The sequence below is a fragment of the Blennius ocellaris genome (genome assembly GCF_963422515.1).
Source record: "Blennius ocellaris genome assembly, chromosome: 12".
Lineage (NCBI taxonomy): Eukaryota > Metazoa > Chordata > Actinopteri > Blenniiformes > Blenniidae > Blennius > Blennius ocellaris.
The window spans coordinates 19,323,442-19,343,817 of NC_137661.1; the positions used below are offsets into that span (position 1 = coordinate 19,323,442).

The 20,376-nt window shown below is 41.3% G+C and overlaps 1 protein-coding gene across 1 annotated transcript in view; it reads left to right on the plus strand.

Moving 5' to 3' along the window:
- Positions 1-20,376, plus strand: part of sbno2b (strawberry notch homolog 2b) — a 45,829-nt gene that overhangs the window by 21,865 nt on the left and 3,588 nt on the right. Inside the window, exons 4-30 of the mRNA XM_080506854.1 lie at positions 5,088-5,264; positions 6,319-6,402; positions 7,067-7,172; positions 7,307-7,467; positions 7,576-7,709; positions 7,924-8,014; positions 8,157-8,300; positions 9,094-9,211; positions 9,296-9,401; positions 9,592-9,745; positions 9,851-10,027; positions 10,355-10,452; positions 11,097-11,179; positions 11,413-11,595; positions 11,802-11,923; positions 12,026-12,157; positions 12,277-12,412; positions 13,992-14,104; positions 15,620-15,691; positions 15,834-15,942; positions 16,054-16,125; positions 16,246-16,389; positions 16,633-16,727; positions 18,316-18,408; positions 18,539-18,670; positions 19,246-19,322; positions 19,545-19,735. Coding sequence (XP_080362980.1) covers positions 5,088-5,264; positions 6,319-6,402; positions 7,067-7,172; positions 7,307-7,467; positions 7,576-7,709; positions 7,924-8,014; positions 8,157-8,300; positions 9,094-9,211; positions 9,296-9,401; positions 9,592-9,745; positions 9,851-10,027; positions 10,355-10,452; positions 11,097-11,179; positions 11,413-11,595; positions 11,802-11,923; positions 12,026-12,157; positions 12,277-12,412; positions 13,992-14,104; positions 15,620-15,691; positions 15,834-15,942; positions 16,054-16,125; positions 16,246-16,389; positions 16,633-16,727; positions 18,316-18,408; positions 18,539-18,670; positions 19,246-19,322; positions 19,545-19,735 — 3,304 coding nt within the window. The remainder of the gene's footprint in view (positions 1-5,087; positions 5,265-6,318; positions 6,403-7,066; positions 7,173-7,306; positions 7,468-7,575; positions 7,710-7,923; positions 8,015-8,156; positions 8,301-9,093; positions 9,212-9,295; positions 9,402-9,591; positions 9,746-9,850; positions 10,028-10,354; positions 10,453-11,096; positions 11,180-11,412; positions 11,596-11,801; positions 11,924-12,025; positions 12,158-12,276; positions 12,413-13,991; positions 14,105-15,619; positions 15,692-15,833; positions 15,943-16,053; positions 16,126-16,245; positions 16,390-16,632; positions 16,728-18,315; positions 18,409-18,538; positions 18,671-19,245; positions 19,323-19,544; positions 19,736-20,376) is intronic.

Sequence of the window (20,376 nt, forward strand, 5' to 3'; positions counted from 1 at the left end):
GTGTGTTCTGCTCTGATGTCAGTGTTTCACTTATAATTTAAAAGTTAATAAGGCAAAACAAGTTCGGACAAGAAAATAGTCAAATCACAGGGTTTTGAGAGGGGGGGAAAAATGTATTTTATGAAGACTAATTTTTTCAAATTGAGTGAAAAAAGAACTGGCAGGCAAACGATGGTGACCAGATCAGGCTGAATTTCAAGCACAAATATCAGACACCACAGCATGGAGGTTATGTGGAACAACTGCTGTCACACACCCCTTAACTTTACTGTAATAAAGAAAAAACAGCATTTAAAACCAAGGCGGGCCATGAAAATCATTGTTGATAAAGACAACACAAAGAAAAGACTGCTGGACTCCCTGCACATGGAGTCGGCATCATCACCAGTAACACTGTAGTCATTATTTGAAACGGCTGTTCTTCAGTTCTCCATGGCAACGACGGTGAGGCTGCATGGAGTGGTCAGGTCTGTTTACAGTTTGCTAATATTTATTTTAGCCTGTCATGATCGTGGAATCACTCGGGGTTTTTATGTTGAATTGGGGTTTTTTGTGTTGCAATGAGAGCTGTTTTTGTGTCTGTATTTAAGATTACTCATCACACACATGCACCAATCTGTTGAATACACCAACAGGCTATGCTGATGATGAAGTTGAGCTGTTTGTGAGTTGTCTTTATTTTTTTTGTGGTTAGTCGGTACATTTTTCAATTTTTGATCGTATGAACTGATAACCACCAGCTTCAACTAAAACCACTGAGCGTCCCCCGGCGTTCTGCAGGCATCTCGTGAACTGGAGGGGGCTTGTGGGAGCCATTTTTCAACCGTGTGCCTGCATTAATCATCAGCAGTCAGACAGCGGTCATTATCTACACACTCAAACACAATTTCCCGCTTCTGTGGATGCTTGATGTTCATTATGTGTGAATGCATTTGGTTTATGTTTCAAAGACTTGCATGCCATGGGCTGGGGACCAAAAGGATGCAAGCATTTGCACATCTTACATGTGAAAGAGGAACACGTGAAAAGCAGTAAAAGAAAAAAACCATGAGGTTGGATAAATGACAGGAGAAACCTAAGCATAGGCTTCACATGCTCATCTGTATACAGCACAGTCAAATTTTATTATTTAAAACGGGTTCCAAGGAAATACTATAAAGATTCCAATCTGATTTATTTCCCTCAAAGCAATAGAGAATGATCCATTTGCACCGACAGAAAGGCACGTACACATTGAGATATTTTATTTATTGCACGGCAGAGAAATGGAGCACGAGGGGAGGAGACAGAGAAAGAGACAGGGGCAGGATTAGTAGTTATATGGTTGTGAGGCTGTGTGCTGTGGAAGGAGCCAGATTACCATCAGACCAGTTGGAATTCAAGCCTTATCTCTGCTTGGCAGGGCCGTGTGCTCTCAGGAGCCGCAGAAGAAGAAGTAGCCCTGGGTACAGGCCTGCCGGGGGACAAAACACTGCTGCCTCTGTTACGCTCTGCTTAACAACTCGATTAGCATGGTACTGAGGTTGGACACATCTTGGTTTGCGCCAACCAAGCTGCAGCACTTTTTCTGCATTTTTTTTTTTTCCCCCTCCTCCCTTTTCTGTGTCAGGTTGATTAGTTTTGTAACACTGCATGTGTAGCACTGTTGTTGGCACAGTACGTTCTATTACATGTGTTTACATGAGGTGGAAAATCTAGACGTCACGTCATAATGTAACTTAGAGGAATGACTGGCAGGTCTAAATACAACTCCCTTATTTATAGGATAAAGTAGTGGAGGGGTGTTTTCATATTTGGTTTGAATGGATCCATTGTGATGCAGCACTTTAAAATAATCAAGATTTTTTTTGGGGGGGGTATAAAGGAAGCTATGGTGTGAGGTTTTTTTGTGAGTTTGAGCTGTACTTCAATATTAAATCACAGCGGCTTTCTAGCTAAATTAAATTAAGTTGGTACACTGTGTTTGAGGTTAACTGGTGAGAGAACAAGCGGTTCTTTTTTTGGTACGTGGTAAAATACATTTGTCTGTGTGTGTTTGTGAGCACATTGCTTGATGGAAGGATGCCTTTGTGCCCTTTTTTAAGCTTCATTGTTTACCTATTTACTTTCTGTGAAAAGTGCCAAGAAAGGAAGGAGCAACAACAAAGAAGCGGGACAGTATAAAGTAGGGGGGGGAAAAGGTGTTTTATTTAGTAGCAGATTATGTGTTTGCAGAAGTTTGCTGGTATTTAATAAGGACCCATTCTGAGCCTTCTCTGTCACCACTCAAAACCCGGGTTGTTCCTCTTAACTGTTTGTAGGCTCGAACAACTTTACAGTGCCTTCTTGCAGAGCTCGCACGCGTTCGTGTCCCCAGGAAGTGAGCACATGTACATACAAACAGAAGGAGAAAGAGAAAGGTAGGCAGGTTAAAAAGCAAGCCACAATCATCGACCGAGCAGCAAACGAAAATGACTGCATTGCAAAGCGCTCTTCCCAGTACACAAACAGCGACCTGCTTTGTTACTCTTAACGTCACACGTATGTGTAAGCAAACACTGGGCTGAGCCGGTTTTTTTTTTTTTTTTTTTTTATCTGTTGGCCATTTCCCATCCTCGCAGCGCTCCATTACCACATGATGTAGTCGTGTTTACACTTGGAGCTCCACATCTCGTCCTCGCATGCCTGTGAAACATTTTCAGCTGAACTGTGAGTAAAGGCTAACAGGCAGCCATGACAGAGGTCAGCTCAGCTTCTCAGAATTAATTAGCAGCGGCATATTGTTGGATTGGCATCGTCTTCACAGCCAATCTTTTCTGCTTCTGGCCTGTTTCGTCTTGTTATTGTGTGAATACCACAAGGCATTCACATAAAAAGCATCTTTATTATTATTATTCTGACTATAACGCCTGCAATCTTCAACTGATCTAAACCGTTCAAATATCAAAACATGTGGCTCGCTCATGCGATATGTGCTACGTTTGGTGTTTTGTTTTAAATATATATATATATATATATCGTTAACCGTTTTTGAATAAATCACAAAAACTGTAAAAGATGAAAGTGACAAAATGTCCCATTCAAAACGGATGGGAACCTCCTGGAGATCATTGCTTTTGTCTTCTTTTGCTCTTTTTTATCCAATTTGGATCTTTTCCAGTTCTTTTGTGACCAGTTATGACATTACAAAACAAAGTTGGCAGACAGAACCCAGATGGGCCTTTCACTTTCCATGACAACCACAGAGACTCGGCTTGAACCAAACCCATCCAATCTGCAAATGAAGGCGTTATAATTCAAAAGGATTGCAACTGGTCATTGTAAGTTGTAGTATAAGTTGCACATGTTTGTCCCGGCGGCTAAGAAACGCCGGCTGTGAGCCCCTGCGGCCCGGGAGCATTACAGTCTACAGCATTACAGTTCCGCTTCATTCAGCTGCGGCATTCACATATGGCATATGCATTTTCTTCCGGAAATGCAAACCTGTAGTTTCGTTTTATTTTGTTTTCCCCTGCATAAGTCATCTGAAGTCTCAACTGCATGTTGCCCTTCATTTTAAAGAATAAAATCATGATGAAAAGAAATATGTCAAACATAAGTCTGTTAAATATTTTATCAGAAGAAACATTTCTACATCAATTACGATTTGTGTAATCAGTTGTGCTGTGAATGAATAAATGTTGATTTAGTCAATAAATGCAGAGCTTGATAATTAGTTAATGTACACAGTTAATGTATGGATGTACCAATATCCCTGCAGCTCTAGTGAATGTAGACCCACTCATGCCACTCTTCCACATAAATGGTAATCAAGTCAGAAAAGCGGTAGAAAGGAGCAAAGCTTATTTAATCCCACCACTTCTATATTCTAATTTGATATATTTTTCTGCAGCATGTCTCCTTCACTCCTTACAGTATTGGTTCAGCAGTTACATATTCCAAACTTCAGTTTGTTGTTTACCTATTATGCATGCATACATACAAACAAGACGTACACATTCATATTTCATATGCATGTACAACTCACCGTATTCATACATACACATTGTGTATGTATATATTGAACAATTCCATATTTTTTGCTTCCTCGCTGTGACCTGGAGGAGATGGTGGAAAAGATGTGTGTGACGCCATCCATTCACTAAATATACATCTTTTGAATAAATACGTCAATCCCTAGCCTAAAAAGGTACACAGCTGAGTAATAAATATTCCGTCTGCAACATCATGCGAAGGAGAGGGATTACGTGCATAACGGTCGGGGGTGGGGGGGGGGGTGTTCAGAGGTCAGTTAGTCATGAACTGAATATAGATGCTTATATACAATGTAGGGTACAGTAGGTGAGAATGATGGTCTTTGAATTGAAGTCTAGTTTCTGAGATGGGTGGCTATTTTTTTGGAAAGTGGAACAAACTGTGATGTTGCTGAAAGAACAGGTCACATTGTTTGTATTGTAATCAGGGTTGTTTCCGCGGTCCTCTGGAGGTTGTAGCTGGAACATGGGGCTGTGGGAATCTCTGCACATGGCCCGGAGTGGATAAATATATGTGCGTGGTGTCACATTGATGACACACACACACACACACACACACAAACATGGCACGCAAATGGCTTGGAAAGGAAATAAAGGGGCGGCTGGAAGGCAGCCATAGCTGAAATGACATACATACACTAGCAGTTTCATTATGCCTTTTCCTTGCATGGCGCTCACCCTTCACACATCTGCGTGTGATTAGGTTTTGTTCAGGCTACTCCTGCTAATTCCCAAAAGAGCACAGTACTGGCTGAAATCTAGAACGAATATGGCACCTTTATTCTCCGAGGTTCACCACCATCCATACTCATTTCACACCTTTTTTTCCTGCGTGCCATATGCTGTGTCTGATAAAGGATGTGTAATTAGGATTTATAGTCCCAGTTCATTATTTCCATAAAGTAGATTGCTTTTCTTCTGAGGATGTGAGTGTGTACGTCTTTCTTGGAATCTCTCTGTCAATTTTATTATGTTGAAATCGGAAGGAAAAAAAAAAATCCTCTGTGCCCAAGCTTGTTTTTTTTTTATTTTCAAAAATCACACTTAAAGAACTTCTCTCTGTCTCGCCTACAGGACCTGTCCTGCATTGATGACCTCTCTACGAACTCTCTGTTCTCCTCTCCGGCCGACTCGCTGTCGGAGTATGCTGACGCCCAGTCCTTCATCACCACAGATAACCTGGACACAGTGCCCACTCTTTGGGATGTCAACACTAGTACCACCACCACACCAGCACAGAGCCAGTTACAGGTCAGTGGAAGGCACTCGATCGCCTGCCGTCTTCAGAGACACTATTTACCGTATCACTAAAAACTGTTGCAGGTGTTATGTGTTGCGGACTTGTTTGAATCCGGTATGTCCATAGTGTGGGTTAAACACCCAACAGAATAAACACTGACCCCCGAAAAGCGCAACATCTCACCTGGCACTCATACGGCCAATCAGAACATGTGGTGATTCATCTGCGACCATCGTCTTCCAGGTTTTTGTGCAATCTACTCCTTAAACATTTATTTTTCTTTATTATCCGACAACGCTGAAGGAGCAGGAGTCCTTAACCAAGAAAGTTTTCTCCTTGTTAACATGTGAATTGTTCATGACCCCCCCAAGGATGAGTTAGGTTGGTCTTTATCGATTTGGGAAGCATTTATTAGTTGTCATATTGTTCACGTGTTTAGCTATTTGCCATGAAAAATGATCGAAGAAGAAAACAATTGTCTCCAAGATAGTAAGACTTCATAGGCTTTACAGATGTGATTGTATTTGAATTAATTCCCTGTCTTTCCATAATTTGATTTAGTTGACATGAGTCTCACTTCAAAACAAATAAAGAATATTGTCTGCATTTTTTTATTTTATTTTTTTTGGTCGATGAATGGTAAATTCTTCCGTGTTGATCCTCGGCCTCCGCTGTCAGCGTTGTTTTCATGACATAAGTCAGGGGATATACTTTCGATAAGATCGCAATACATTAATTTCTCTCCTGCTTTCTGAAAGCTCTTTTATGTTTTCCATTTCATTCTGTACCCATTTTATCCATTACGTTTCTCAGACAGGCAGGTTTATCTGATTTTATGTTATTGATGTTTTTACTGGGTTTTCACAGACATCAAATGACACTTTGTGGCGTTCTGTGAGACATTCATGCTGCACCCACATGTTATCATGCTCACACACACACACACACAAAAAAGAAGAGTCACACAGAAAACACTCTGGTCTTTTTTATGTTTCTTCCTTCATTTGCATTTCACCATGCTTGTTTGAGTTTGTTTTTCTTCATGTTATGTTTTGTTGACAGCAGAATGGCACCAGCAGGTTTCAAGGCTTGGCCAGTTTGGATGATATAACTGCTATTATCAGCACCCCACCTTTAGGAGGATTCCAGGTAGCGACACCAACCTTTCCAATCTGAAGCTAAAACTAAACCAAAGCTCTTTAACTATTCGCACCTACTCATCTGCAAGTCTCAGTAAGACATAGATTACGATTTATGTCTCCGACGAAGCTGCTAATGAATTTTGGGTTTGCAATATAGAATAATGCTGGGAATGCCACTAATCTGGAGATTGCCTTCAAGAGCAGCAAATAAACCAGTCGATAACTGAAATTGTGGAGCTTTTGTCCTTTTGGGCAACTCCGTTATCACAGATGATGAAACCATTGCTGCACATGTACGTTCTCCGGGGAATACATGATACCACACACAGTGGCTGTGTTTTTAAATTTCCTCTATGACAATAGGAGAAGTAGTGTAGCTGCTACTTGTCGGTCAAAAAGAGACCTTCTGCATCTTTGTTTTCTCGGATGTAATCGAGCTGACATTGCCTGAATACGTAAAAGACCGTTTCATGCTTCACATATTTCAATGCTCTCATTCATTCTGCTTTGACTGGTTGGTTAACATTTCCCTGTAACGTCTTCATACTAACTGGGTCATCTGCCGCTAATCTTGGGCTGGCTTTTCTTTAACCAGTCTGTTATCACCTCAGTTGAAACAACTTTTATTACTTTATTTTAGGTACATTATTGAATCATTGTTGTATTTTCAGGCTCAGAGAACCCAATCACCCCCAGAGGAGGAAGAGGAGGCTGAGGAAGAGGAGACAGAGGAACTGGGACATGTAGACACATATGCCGAGTACAGACCTTCTAAATGTAGGTCACCAGACTGAATGTCGACATGCATTTATTGGCTAATTCATCCACATCTATAATAAATTTGACATGACATCCAGTTTACAGGATTGACTTTTTCTTATTCTTATTTTTGTTTTTTCTCTGTTTTTCAGCCACTATAGGAATTTCTCATCCTGACATAGTGGTGGAAACGAACACGCTCTCCAGTGTTCCTCCTCCTGACATCACATACACTCTTTCCATCCCTGAGCCAACCATTAACAGTGGACTGCTGTCTGCTCTGCAGCTAGAGGCCATCATCTACGCCTGCCAGGTACGTGCACAATACATAAAGGACTTACAAGTTTTCAAAGTGTGACAGATTAGTGCCGCAATCGTGCCGGTCATTTGGTCCACGCGTGTGTTCTCTGTGCTCCCTCAGCAACATGAAGTAATCCTTCAAAACAACCAGCGGGCAGGCTTCCTGATCGGAGATGGAGCCGGCGTCGGAAAGGGGCGCACCGTGGCAGGAATCATCCTGGAGAACTACCTTAAGGGAAGAAAGAAATCTCTATGGTGAGCGAGATTTACTACTCACAGACATGCCATAAAACAAAGTTTGAAGCCCGAATAGCAACTGTAATAAACTGCCACGTTTATATAATTGAAAATAATTGATTTTCATGATTATGATTCGTCACCAGTTGGATGCCAGGCTACACCTAGCATGCAGAAACTGGTTTGTGCAAGAGCTGAATTAGTGACTGATGATTCCCGTTTGTGCCCCCAGGTTCAGCATATCCAATGACCTGAAATTTGATGCAGAGAGAGATCTCAAAGACATAGATGCTCCCATTATTCCTGTGCATGCCTTAAACAAGGTGAGTCCTTGTGGAAACCAGTGGGGCGGTCTGAGAAAATGACTCCGTGAACCTCCGCTCCTGTGGTGAAATCCTATGTGCACCAGAGCAGAAGATGAAACTGAACAAGATGTCTTTTTGAATTGTTGATGTTTTGTGGCAGATAAAGTATGGAGACACAGCTACCTCAGAAGGAGTCCTGTTTGCAACTTACTCTGCGCTGATCGGTGAGAGCCAGGCGGGAGGGCAGCACCGGACGAGAATTAAGCAGATCCTGGACTGGTGCAAGCCAGATTTCGATGGAGTTGTATCCTTTAATTTTGTGTCGCGTGTACTACAAAGAGGCTTAAAAGATGTGATGATGTCCGAGTGTTGTTTGATTTCTGTATTTTCACTTATTTCTAAAGTAGCGCAGTGTTGTGGTTAGTAGTTTCAAGTCACAGTGAAAATTTCCCCTGTTGAAATCTGGGCTTGCCACTATTTCTATTTACTCCGGTTTCTGCCCATACCCCCCCCAAAAAACATGTTTGAGGTTATTTGGTGATTCTAGATTGCTTAACGGTCTGAATACGAGTGTTTGTCTGCCTCTCTGTGTTTCCTCTGTACAAGGTGTATTCTGCAGGCTCCAGGCACCTAAACCTTTAAATTAGTTAAAGTGGAGTCGAAGATGGATGGATGGATTCCTGTGTTGAATAAAAGCACTTCAAAGTTGAGGGTTGTCATCCAAAATAGATTGACATTTTCAATAACCAATCGCTCTGAACATTTGTTCCATATCCTTGTCATTCTGAAGCTGACATTGAAGTCTGCAGGGCGCAGAGGAGACTGAATAAAGCTCCATATACGTTTATATTGAACGCAGAGTTACGTCCAGATTTTCTGGTTGAGGATGTCAAACTGTTTTTTAACAAAGACTAACGGAAGTTTAAATGAATAACCCATTGCCATACCATTAAAATGGTTTGAATATGATGTAGTTTTTAGTCTTTAATGTAATGACTCAAGTTTGTTGTTTTTTTGAAGAATTGTCACTCCAACCGTTACATCTGTGCATGATGTGCATGCTTCTGTTGTTTTCCCTTGACCATTCACCACTAAAGATTATTTTTGATGAATGCCACAAAGCCAAGAATGCCACATCTACAAAGATGGGCAAGGCAGTGCTTGACCTGCAAAACAAGCTGCCACGGGCGAGAGTGGTATACGCCAGTGCCACAGGTAGACTAACGCATAAACACAGCACACCCTCAGATGATCTGCATCTCGGCATTTCCTTAGATTCCAGTGTCATTTGTTTTACAGGTGCCTCTGAGCCAAAGAACATGATCTATATGAGCCGCCTGGGAATCTGGGGTGAGGGCACACCCTTCAGAGCCTTTGATGACTTCCTGCACGCCATTGAGAAAAGGTTTGTTGTCTCAAATCCATGCCGAGGAATTTCGGTTTTTGTTTTCAGAGCTTTTTTTTTTTTTGTGATGTGGAATTGCATCTTCAAATCACTGAGCTCGCGTTGAAATTCTCGACAATCAGCACGCCGTTATGGATGGCTGATTTATGATTAAATTATGTCAAATGATAAATGTTCTATTTGTATGCAGAGGTGTCGGGGCCATGGAGATTGTTGCCATGGACATGAAAGTGAGCGGGATGTACATCGCCAGGCAGCTCAGCTTCTCAGGGGTGTCTTTCCGCATTGAAGAGATTGGACTGGACAGTGACTTCAAACTGGTCTACAACAAAGCTGCCAAACTGGTAATTTGTCTGCATGATATTATGTACCTTTTATGCAAGTTTATAAGAAGAACAAACATTTTAACATATGGCTATTAACAAATGGCATCTGGAATCCGTTTCCAGTGGGCGGAGGCGTTGCAAGTGTTCATGCGTGCAGCGGACGAGTTGGGTCTGGTCAGCAGGAAGTCTCTGTGGGGGCAGTTCTGGTCGTCTCACCAGCGCTTCTTCAAATATCTCTGTATCGCTGCCAAGGTCCGCTGCCTGGTGGAGCTGGCCCAAAAAGAGCTGCAGGCTGGAAAGGTCAGCACGACACCGAGTCGCACACTGTGTCCAATTGAGAAATTATTCAACAAAAGAACCGGAATGCTAATATGTGATGCATAAACAGAGAGTCTGGGGAATGCCTAGTAGATTCACTATAGTTTTCTCATTTCTTAAATGTAGTTGCAGGAGAAATGAAGTTGTATATAAATAAGAGTTCTGTTTTGTTCAACAGCATTAATGATATTTTCAAATGGGCTTGTGTTCGTTTTGTAAATAAACATCTCAAGAATTTTCAGAAATTTACTTTGCAATATGTGCCATTCTGAGTCGTTAATGTGTTTTTGGTGTTTGTTTACGTCGCAGTGCATTGTTATCGGGCTGCAGTCTACTGGAGAATCTCGCACCAGAGAGGTGTTGGATGAGAATGACGGGCATCTGGACAGATTTGTCTCTGCAGCAGAGTGAGTGAAAAGAGCTGCTTTATTTGTTGTATCGGTGTCTTCATAGCAATAGTTGCAATTGAACGTACTATTATATAAACTATTTCTCAGTATGGTCAAAAACACACATCAGTGTTATACATCAAATTAAATATTAAAGAAACGTAAACAAGATTAGCAAAATGCAATTGTTTTTGAAAGAAAACTTTTTTTTTTTTTTTGGTTGCCACTTTGCTGGTAATTCAATTACACCTACTTTTGGGACTTTGCCTTTTTTTTGAGCAGCGCATGCCTTATCCTCCTCTTTTGTGCATTGTTAGAAATATATACATGGTGTGGTCCAATCTCATGCCATTCATCTAGAATCCAAACTTTTTCAGTTATTTATTAGTGTCAGTTTATTTGACCAGTGAATCCTCCGTGAGAACAAAAGAAAGTTGCTGTGAGCTTTAAACTTGGCTGCCTTTAAGCACAGCCTTCACAGCAATGTCTGAAAGCCTACACTTAATAGATCACACTATACATGTTGAGATTGCCTGTCAACACCTGAAAGAGATATCGAGGCCAGGGATCAGGAATGCACAGCGTCTACTGCACCCAGATATGATTGCTTTTCTGTCAGAATCGGTCTTTCGTTCTCATTCTTTGCTCTTCTTTTGCTCCAGGGGAGTTTTCCAGTCTCTCGTAGCGAAGCATTTCCCGTCAGAAAAACAGCGGAGAGAGAAGGCACCAGGAATTAAGAGAAAACGTAAGACGACGAGATGTCTTCAGAGCCATCAAAGCTGTGAAGCAGATTTGATTTATTGTTTTTCATAAAGATTGCAGCTGACATTTCTGGCATTTTTGCTGCGGTCTGACCAGGCTCTAAAAGTATTGTTTATCTTTATTCAAAGTGTGCTCTACTGAATGCAAAATTAAACTCATACTGTTATTGTTGTTATTTTTTTTTTTTTTTTACATGAATTTATTAATTGCATATAGGGAAGCCTCGAGGTCGTCAGGCCAAGATACCCAAGCACACAGTAGATAGCAGCGGCGCAATCACCATCACCGATGACAGTAGCAGTGACTCCGATGGTATGGACACCGACTCCAACTCGTCACCGGACTCCCTGCTGGACAATGACGACGTCATCTTCGTGAACCACACGAGCTGTCAGACAGGTGGGCCGGGCTTTTTTACCGCTTTAGTTCATGTTGTGAGAAGGTAACGCGTGAGAGAGCTGCTCTGAGGAGATCTTTCAGGAGGCATGTCTAGACAATGGAATGGCTTTTCATTCTGCTGGTTCTTAAGCCTTGCATGTTCTGTTACATAACAAACTGATGTGTGAAGGTAAAGTTTTTTTTTTCTCCCTTTGTTGTGTTCACAGCCCGAATAGAAGAGATGAAGCAGGGCCTCCTCAATAAAATATCAGTACTGGGAAAAGAACTACCTCTTAATACATTGGATGAGCTGATTGATAAGTTCGGAGGACCAGATAAAGTCTCTGAGGTACGAGTCTCAAACCCTCTGCTTGTTGTGCTTTGTCTGGCTTTGTTTTTCTTCAGAACATGTTTTCAGTATCTTTTTTTTCTTTTTTTTTCGTGTGAGCAGATGACTGGTCGCAAAGGTCGCGTGGTGCGCCGTCCTGATGGCAGCGTGCGTTACGAGTCTCGGGCTGAGCAGGGTCTTACAATCGATCACATCAACATCAAGGAGAAAGACCGCTTCATGAGTGGAGAGAAGGTCAGAAATCAAAATTGTTGCTGTCCTTCTCATAAAACACGGTTAAGCTTCACACAATGTTTTGAAGAGAAAAAAAAATAAAAATCTCCGTCAATAATCCAAACCCTGTTTCTTGCCAGTTGGTGGCCATTATCTCTGAGGCAGCCAGTTCTGGGATTTCCCTGCAGGCCGACAAGCGAGTGAAAAACCAGAGGCGAAGGGTCCACATGACCCTGGAGCTGCCGTGGAGTGCAGACAGAGCTATTCAGCAGTTTGGTGAGTCATAAAATGTCACCTCACAATCAGCCTTTTCAATGTGAAAGTTAATGATTGCTTAAAAATCAAATTATCACAAAGCATCAACCTTTGCGAAAGAAAAGGCAACTTTTCACAATAAACGGGGGAATTCTTTGTGGATTCAAACGTTGGCTAATAAATCGTTGTTCGTGTTCATAGGAGGCTTCATGTCAGTCAGTGTTGTTTTCTTTATTAATATCTGTTTTACTGCTGCAGAAATGGTTAACAAGCCTCATATTTTGTTATTTAATGTATTGCCTGTTACAATTTCAGCTCGGGAGAGGTTAATCAGTTAGTTTTTTCTTTTGCGCTTGACGTTGTTGAGAAATACATTTTAAAAAAAGGGATAAATTCGATAGTTCTGTTGCTGATCATGGTCATGTTGCATTCCTACTCTTTAATCAATCCTTTACATATTAATATTCAAGATCATGTGCAATCAAGAGTGCAGAAGATGCTTTAGACTGGATAGTTGTGAGCAGCGCCTGTATAGATTTATATTTTACTTCCATGTAATGATGTGATATTAAATTATTTAATCAAATGCTTATTTGAAATACTTTAGTCATTAAAAGTTGTGGTTTCTTCTGTGGTGTGGCCTAAATATTTGACCTTCTCTTTGTAACCTTTACGCAGTTGTTTGAGGTCTTATGAATAGTGAGAATTAACATCACATTTTGAGAAGTAAAATAGTTTGTTCTCTTCCATCTTGTCAATTTGTGTGCCAGAAGCATACATCATAGTGTTTCATAGCATTAAAATGCACATGATCAAGATCAAACTATATATATCCCATTAGAGACTTTCCACAAAGGTTTTCTGTGTACGACTGAGTGTGAAGTTGTTTTTATTGGTGAATAACAACCTGCTCAAGCTGGATGACCTCAAGAGGTTTATTTATCACATGCATGTACAGCCTGAGCAAAATGTGGTTGCAGCTGTTCCAACAGCTGTGCGAGTACAATAAAAACTGAAAATATTATATAGTAACTTACTCTGTACTTTACTAACAGTTTTATACAGGGAGGGAGAGTTGTAAACATGAAATATAGCGAAATGAAAAGGATAACCACACAAACCTCTATAAATGAGAAGTCATGGCATATTTACAGTCGTCCCGTTACTTTTATTGTACTTTTCTTTTCCTGATTATGCAGTTGTTTCTCTCCGGCTCCAGCTTCCGTCAAACTCAAATCAATAACTTATTTGTGTCATATTTATTTTAAGTTTCACTATTTGTGAAGTGAGGTCTGTTGAAAAAACAGCTACCACAGAGTCGATGTGGAACAGTTGTCATCAGTAAATCTGCTCTGGTTTCTTCCACTGGTTGACTGATTTCACATCTTAGGAAATTGTTGTTTTTGCTTGCCAAGCATTATTTTTGTCACTTTGATTCATCGGACTCAATCCTCAAATGGTGCCGCGTCCCCTCCGCATGTCGGTCACTGTTTACACAGTATTGTGAAGTTAGTGTAATGAGCGTAGTACATTGTTTTATCTCTCTGAATATTTCAGCGGTACAGATTGTCTTACCACTATCCTTTCCTTGTTGTTCCAGGTCGAACCCATCGGTCCAATCAGGTCACAGCCCCGGAGTACATCTTCCTTATCTCAGAGCTCGCTGGAGAGAGACGTTTTGCCTCGATTGTGGCTAAAAGACTAGAGAGTCTGGTAAATGTCAAAACTCCTACATACACATTTGTGTGGATGTTAATTTCTATCAGTTCTTCTAAACTGTCTTGTGGACCAACAGTGAGGACTTGTGTTTTGTGTGGATTGGTTTTTTTTTTGTGGTTTTTGTTGTCATAGACTGCCTTGTGTTCCTCTCACCCTCTGTCCTTCCTGTTCCCCGGGATAGTCCCTCGTTTTCAGGCACGCCATAGACTTTCTTTTTACTGTTAGTACCCTTGAAGTTGCATCAAATTTTCTCCATAAACCTCAGTTCTGCCCCCTCCTCCCCAATCTCCAGCTCAAAAATGGAAACCCGAATAAGCAGAAAGCGTGAAAGTGCTTATGGGGATAATTTAGAACTGTCCTGTTATTTTCCATCATTATCGATGCATTTCTGCACCAGCAGTCATTTATTTCCATAGTGACACAGCATGACAGTTCTTTTGGGAAGTGGGTGAGGGGGGGGTGGCAGTTCCAGGAAGTAATTTTTTGCATTTGCCAGCTGCATGTGGTAAATCTAGATCAAGAATAGGTCATATCTTGTCTGCCTGGCTGCTTGAACCTGATACAACATGAGCGCGCACAGACAGTCCCTCCAAATAAGCGGCTCAATAATTTTGCAACCAGCTGACTGCGGATTAGCAGTGAAGTCATATTTGGCTGAGACGTCCCATTGTTTTTGTGGTATCTCGAGGCATTTTTCCTCTGTGGGCAGAGCCAGCGACTGGCCACAAGGCTGGTCCCCGAGTCATCGGCATTTGTTTAAAACCCCTTTCAGTTTGCCCTCCAGTTTTGTTTTGAAAATTCACTTTTGTCATTCACAAAATGTTGCTTCGAGTGCTACTGAGGAGCAAAACGGTGTTTGCAGGTTGTTGGGAGAATAGAGGCTTCTTTTCACACCTGAACCGCAGAGGATTTCCTCTGAAAATTGCAGGGGCAACAATCAGGCTGCATCTTCACACATGCATGTGTGTTTTCAACTGTGCTGAAATCACTAACACAAACACTAGTAGATATTACATAATTGCTGCTATATCACACGTCTTAAACAGTTCATCTAAATGGATGAAGTACCTCCTAAATTCATCTGCACGTTTTATAGAGTGTTGTAAGAATAGACCTGCTTTGTAAAGATGTCTGAGTGTGTTGCATGTAAGTCTATGTATGTTTCTGTGGGAGTGATTTGTGGGGTTCCTGGAGGTTTGGACTCCCTCGATGTGGCTCATGGCTTTTGGCCTATTTTAGCCAGAAATCAGAAAGGGGGTCGGCAGCCTTTCTGAGAAACGGTCTGGAAAGAGACAAGTGGAATCACTGAGTCAGGGGTCTTGAAATGTACAACAGTCTCTTCTGTGCCCTAAGTACCACTCTGAGCTGGGGAAGCCTTGTTGGAAACTATGCTATGAAAGTTTCAGATAAAAGAACGCAATTTTGTCAGATTGTATTACTGTCTCTGCTGCCGTGACGATGGAGTACCCACTGTGCCAACAATGATACATTTGTGTTTCCACTGTGTAGGGAGCGTTAACCCATGGTGACAGAAGAGCCACTGAATCCAGAGACCTGAGCAAGTACAATTTTGAGAACAAGGTATGGAGATGAAAGCAGCTCTTCAAGTCAGAATTTCCACATGTAACTGTTAAAATCAACATTACCATTGTTGATCTAACTGAGTAGGGCTTTTCAAATATACATCTGTACCAATCACAACTGCTCTTTTTTTTTTTCACAGTATGGCACCAAGGCGCTTGATAAAATCACCAAAGCGATTCTTGGCCACATAGAGAACAAAGTGCCGCCTCCTAAAAGCTACCCTGGTGGTGAGGCCATGTTCTTCAGAGGTATGTGGCAAGATTATCATACTATCAGCTTTTGGGCACCCGAAACATCTTCGTCAACCAGAAGTTAATTTTTCCAGATTAACAGAATAATGTTTTCTCCTTCCATTCCAGATATGAAGATGGGAATGATGGACGTCGGCATCTTTTGTAGAGAGTCTCGCTTTGGGATCAGTACTGAGAAAGGTGAGCGCCACAAGCCTAGCAGACGAATGCGTGCACGTCATGATGTCACTGATCAATATTCAGTGATTCATGTTCATCACTCAGCTGCTTCACGTGCTACGTGTTGTGATTCTGTCTCAGACTGCAGCATCACCAAGTTCCTGAATCGCATCCTTGGCCTGGAGGTCCACAAGCAGAATCATCTCTTCCAGTACTTCACTGACAACTTTGACTACCTAATCGAGAAAGACAAGAAGGAGGGCAAATATGACATGGGAATCCTCGGTAAAAACTTCAATCGCAATTCAGAGATACAAGCACGGCTCAATGTTTAAATATAAAACTAAATTTAAAGTTTCTCCTTCCAACAAAAGTACAAAAATAGACAATCTGATAGATTTTAATATGCTCCAAACACCTGGTGTTATTAGCCAGGTCTGTCAGCTCCTGTGGTCGTATGCAGTTTGATTGAAACTGGCCTTGATTATAAAAAATGGAGGTGATCATCTTGTTTATTGTCTCCATCAGATCTCGCACCAGGTAACGATGAGATTTATGAGGAGAAGCAGGAAACTTTCCTGACAGTTGGAAATCCTCAGGACGGGCAAGTTGTTCTTTATAAGGTAGGCAACACTCAATTTCACTGTGTATCAATATATATATAGTCATATACTTTATATATCGTATTACATTTCCTGACAGTATTGCTTTATTAACCCAGAATCTTCACAGTGTCAGAAAAATATGATTTACAACCAAGTTTTGTTTTATGCATTTGTGTTCATGTTTTTTTATTTTACCAGTGGGAGAAGTATTTCGTGTGGCAAGTGTAGTTAGAAAATGAGTGTGTTTCTCCACACTGTTATAACATCCCGTGTGTTGTGAAGAATGATGTTGATTGTATAAAACAGACCTCAAAACTAAAAGCCCACTTTTATTTAACAATTCCAAATGGTGGAGCACAAGCTAGGGAAAAAAAGTCAGTGAGGAGACATAACAGGACTAAACCTCTGGAGTAAAGCAATAAATGTATATAAATGTTTATATATGCACACTAACCAGAGTGTAGATTGAAAACACACTTTACCAGACATTAGACACAAGGCATCGGGACCATCATGAAAACCATATAAACACCAAACAAGACAAAATAATAACACATTGGAACAATCTGAATAATGTTTAATGGAGCCAGAATACAATTTTTGCTATTCTCAGAATATCTAAAACTATTAGAGCCACTTTCATTAATTACTGCATCTAAAAGGATGCCATTTTTTTTAAAGGGCTCATGATAGAGCAGATTTATATAATATTAGCCTTTAAGTTTGAAAAGACAGACTGAATCGTACTGAGGAGAACAAACATCAGGATAACTTTATAGGCAGACCACTGAGAATATTTTAACAGGAACAGCATCCATTTATTCACTAATAGTGCTAAATACTTATGACATCATACTTTTATTCTCAAAATAAAAAAAAGTGCATCATATTGTTTTTCTGGGCGAGAATTGAGTGCAACCAGATGGAGCATAGAATAGAAAATAAAAGGTATTTATATTGTCCAGCGGCTTGCCAGTGCAAAATGAAAGATTGTATCTACAACAGATGCTCAGCTTGTTTTCTGCTTTGTGTGAAATCAAGGAGGATGTTCAAGTCCCCGATTAACACTGTCTTCAATTACAGCTAAGCCATCTTGATGGATAACTTAATAGATCGCGCGTGCCTATCAATTCATTACAATTCTTTTGAAGAAACATTCTGTTTTTGTCACAGATATGTACATAACCTGAACTCCTGTAAGGTTTTTCAGGCAGCAACATCTGCTCCAATACGGACTTGTGATTGATGTCACTTTTATCGACTATGATCATACACGCTTGGCCCGGGGCCGTGTGGCCTATGTAGATGCCAGTGGGAGGTGTTAGGAGGATAATTACGGGTATTTTCTGTTTTTAGCTGTAGTTTGCATGCTAACAGGCACTCAACGTTTCAGCGTTGGAAGGCTCACTATGTTGTACTGTAGAACCAGTCCAGGCAGTATAGAGCGCATGACTGAATAAAGCCTCTTTATATTTTTGTTGTATGTCTGACAGGGCTTGGGTTTCTACAAAGCAGCCATGTGACTTAATGCGAGCCATGTGTCGGGATACTCTGCTTTGTTTCTTTTACTTACATCTCTGATCTCCTTCCCTGTTTGCCCCTGCAGATCAGTGTGGACAGAGGAATGCCCTGGGATGAGGCCTATAACAGGTCACTGAAGCTCAGTGGGCCTGAGGAAGGATTCTACTTGTCCCAAAAGGTGAGTCTTTAAGTTAGACGGAGCCGTATGATCTCAGACTGTGCAATAACAGTCCTTCTTTGTGAAGATGATGTTCATTTTCTGTAAGATTGCACTAAAAACCACTGCTCTGTTTGTGGCATCTGCACAGCTGCGAGGCAACCACCCCTGCGTGCTGCTCGCCGAACAAGGACGAGGGAAGAACTTCATCGTCTACAAGCCCAACATTGGCAAGCAAACGCACCCGGAGAGCCTCGACAACCTGCAGCAACGATACCGGAAGGTAATGTCGAACTCTTATTGCCTTCCTTTCCTGTTTTGTTTTTCCAAAGCGGCAATAAAACAAATATTTTAAAAATCTTGACTATGAGAGGGTTTGACCTAATGCAGACCGACTTGTTCCTCTGGCATTGCTGATTGAAGTACTTTATTGTGGAGTATGCTGCCCCCTTGTGGATATTTAGGTGTGCTGAAGGTTCAAGTCACACCAGAGTCGAAAAATATCACGAACTCTATGATTGACATTATAGATTCACCACATTGGTATTAATTGTGTAGCTTCAGTGGGATGCTTTTGTTTGCATTCATGTTGTTTATTTAAACCCTAAACAATGGGCTGATGAGAAATACTTGATAATGATTGTACTTTATGTGGCCTTTTACCACTTCGGCTCCACGTCTCCAAACATCTCAGAGTTCCGAAGATCAGAACACACTGAAAGTTACCGTTCACTGTAAAACAGTTTTATTTTGGTCACATAAACAGTGATCATGAATAGCTTTTGGTCACAAATTGAAAAATAATCACGTTCGTTTGTTTCCAAGTAAAACGTTTATGTGTGTGAATGCATTTTCCAGGTGACCCCTGAGGAAGCCAGAGACTGCTGGGAGATGCAGTTCACCTTCTCCTTCAAGAAGTGCAGCCACGCCAACTGGTAACCGCAGCGTCTTTTCGGTTTTTCCCAATTATTTGTAGATCACCTGCGAAGTAGCTATGTAGAGACCACTTGGTTAGAACTTGCCACCAGATGACCAGTAAACTGTTTAGAATTCAAAACTTTGTTAAAGAGAACCCAGCAAATAAGTTGGGGGGGGGGGGGGGGGGCGTTCACTGTGTGCATAAATGATTGATTGGTTCTCCTCCGTTTCGTCCGTAGGAATGGGAAGTGTAAGAAAATCGAGGAGGGTCAGGAATGTCTTGCGGGCATGCGTCTCCGTCAGTACCACATGCTGTGCGGCGCCTTGTTGCGGGTGTGGAAGCGCGTCTCCGACGTCGTGTCCGACATCACCAACACCAGCATCCTGCAGATCGTGCGCCTTAAAACCAAGCAGCATAACAAGCAAGTCGGTCAGTACATCAGATCTCAAACCCATCGGAATATTTGCATTTAATTCCATTGGTGTCGGCGGGTTGTGTTGACGGTATCAAAACGTATCATAAGGGAAGGTTATAAGGAAACATCTGTAGCTTGTTTTCCTCCAGATCTATACAATTTGCAAAGGAAACAGCTAATGGCCATGTTCTTTGAGCTGTAGTGACATACCTGCAAGGTTTCTGTGCCCAATTTTGTGAACTCTCAACGCACTAGCGCTTGCAGAAATTCAGAGACGTGTGAGAAAATGTGACTTAATGCCATTCTCACATGAGGTCACATTTTCCATACTCACTGTAATAAACCGGAGCATTTACCAATTGTTAATAGCACATGTAAGGGGTATGTCACGATAAAAGAACTCAATGGAGCTTAAATCACAATGTTGACTCTTCTGTTTTGACAGTGAATCATTGGCGTTGTGGTTTTATTCTCGTAGCCACAGTTCTTGAGTTCTTCTTGGAAAAAAATCAATAAGATAATAATATATCTGGAAACTGAGTCTAAATACTTGGAAAACATAAAAAAATAAAATGTGTAAAGACGTGTCAAAACACGTCCCCTTAGTGGCCAAAAGGAGAACTACGTGAAGTTTTCTGGAACTGAAGCGGCTTAT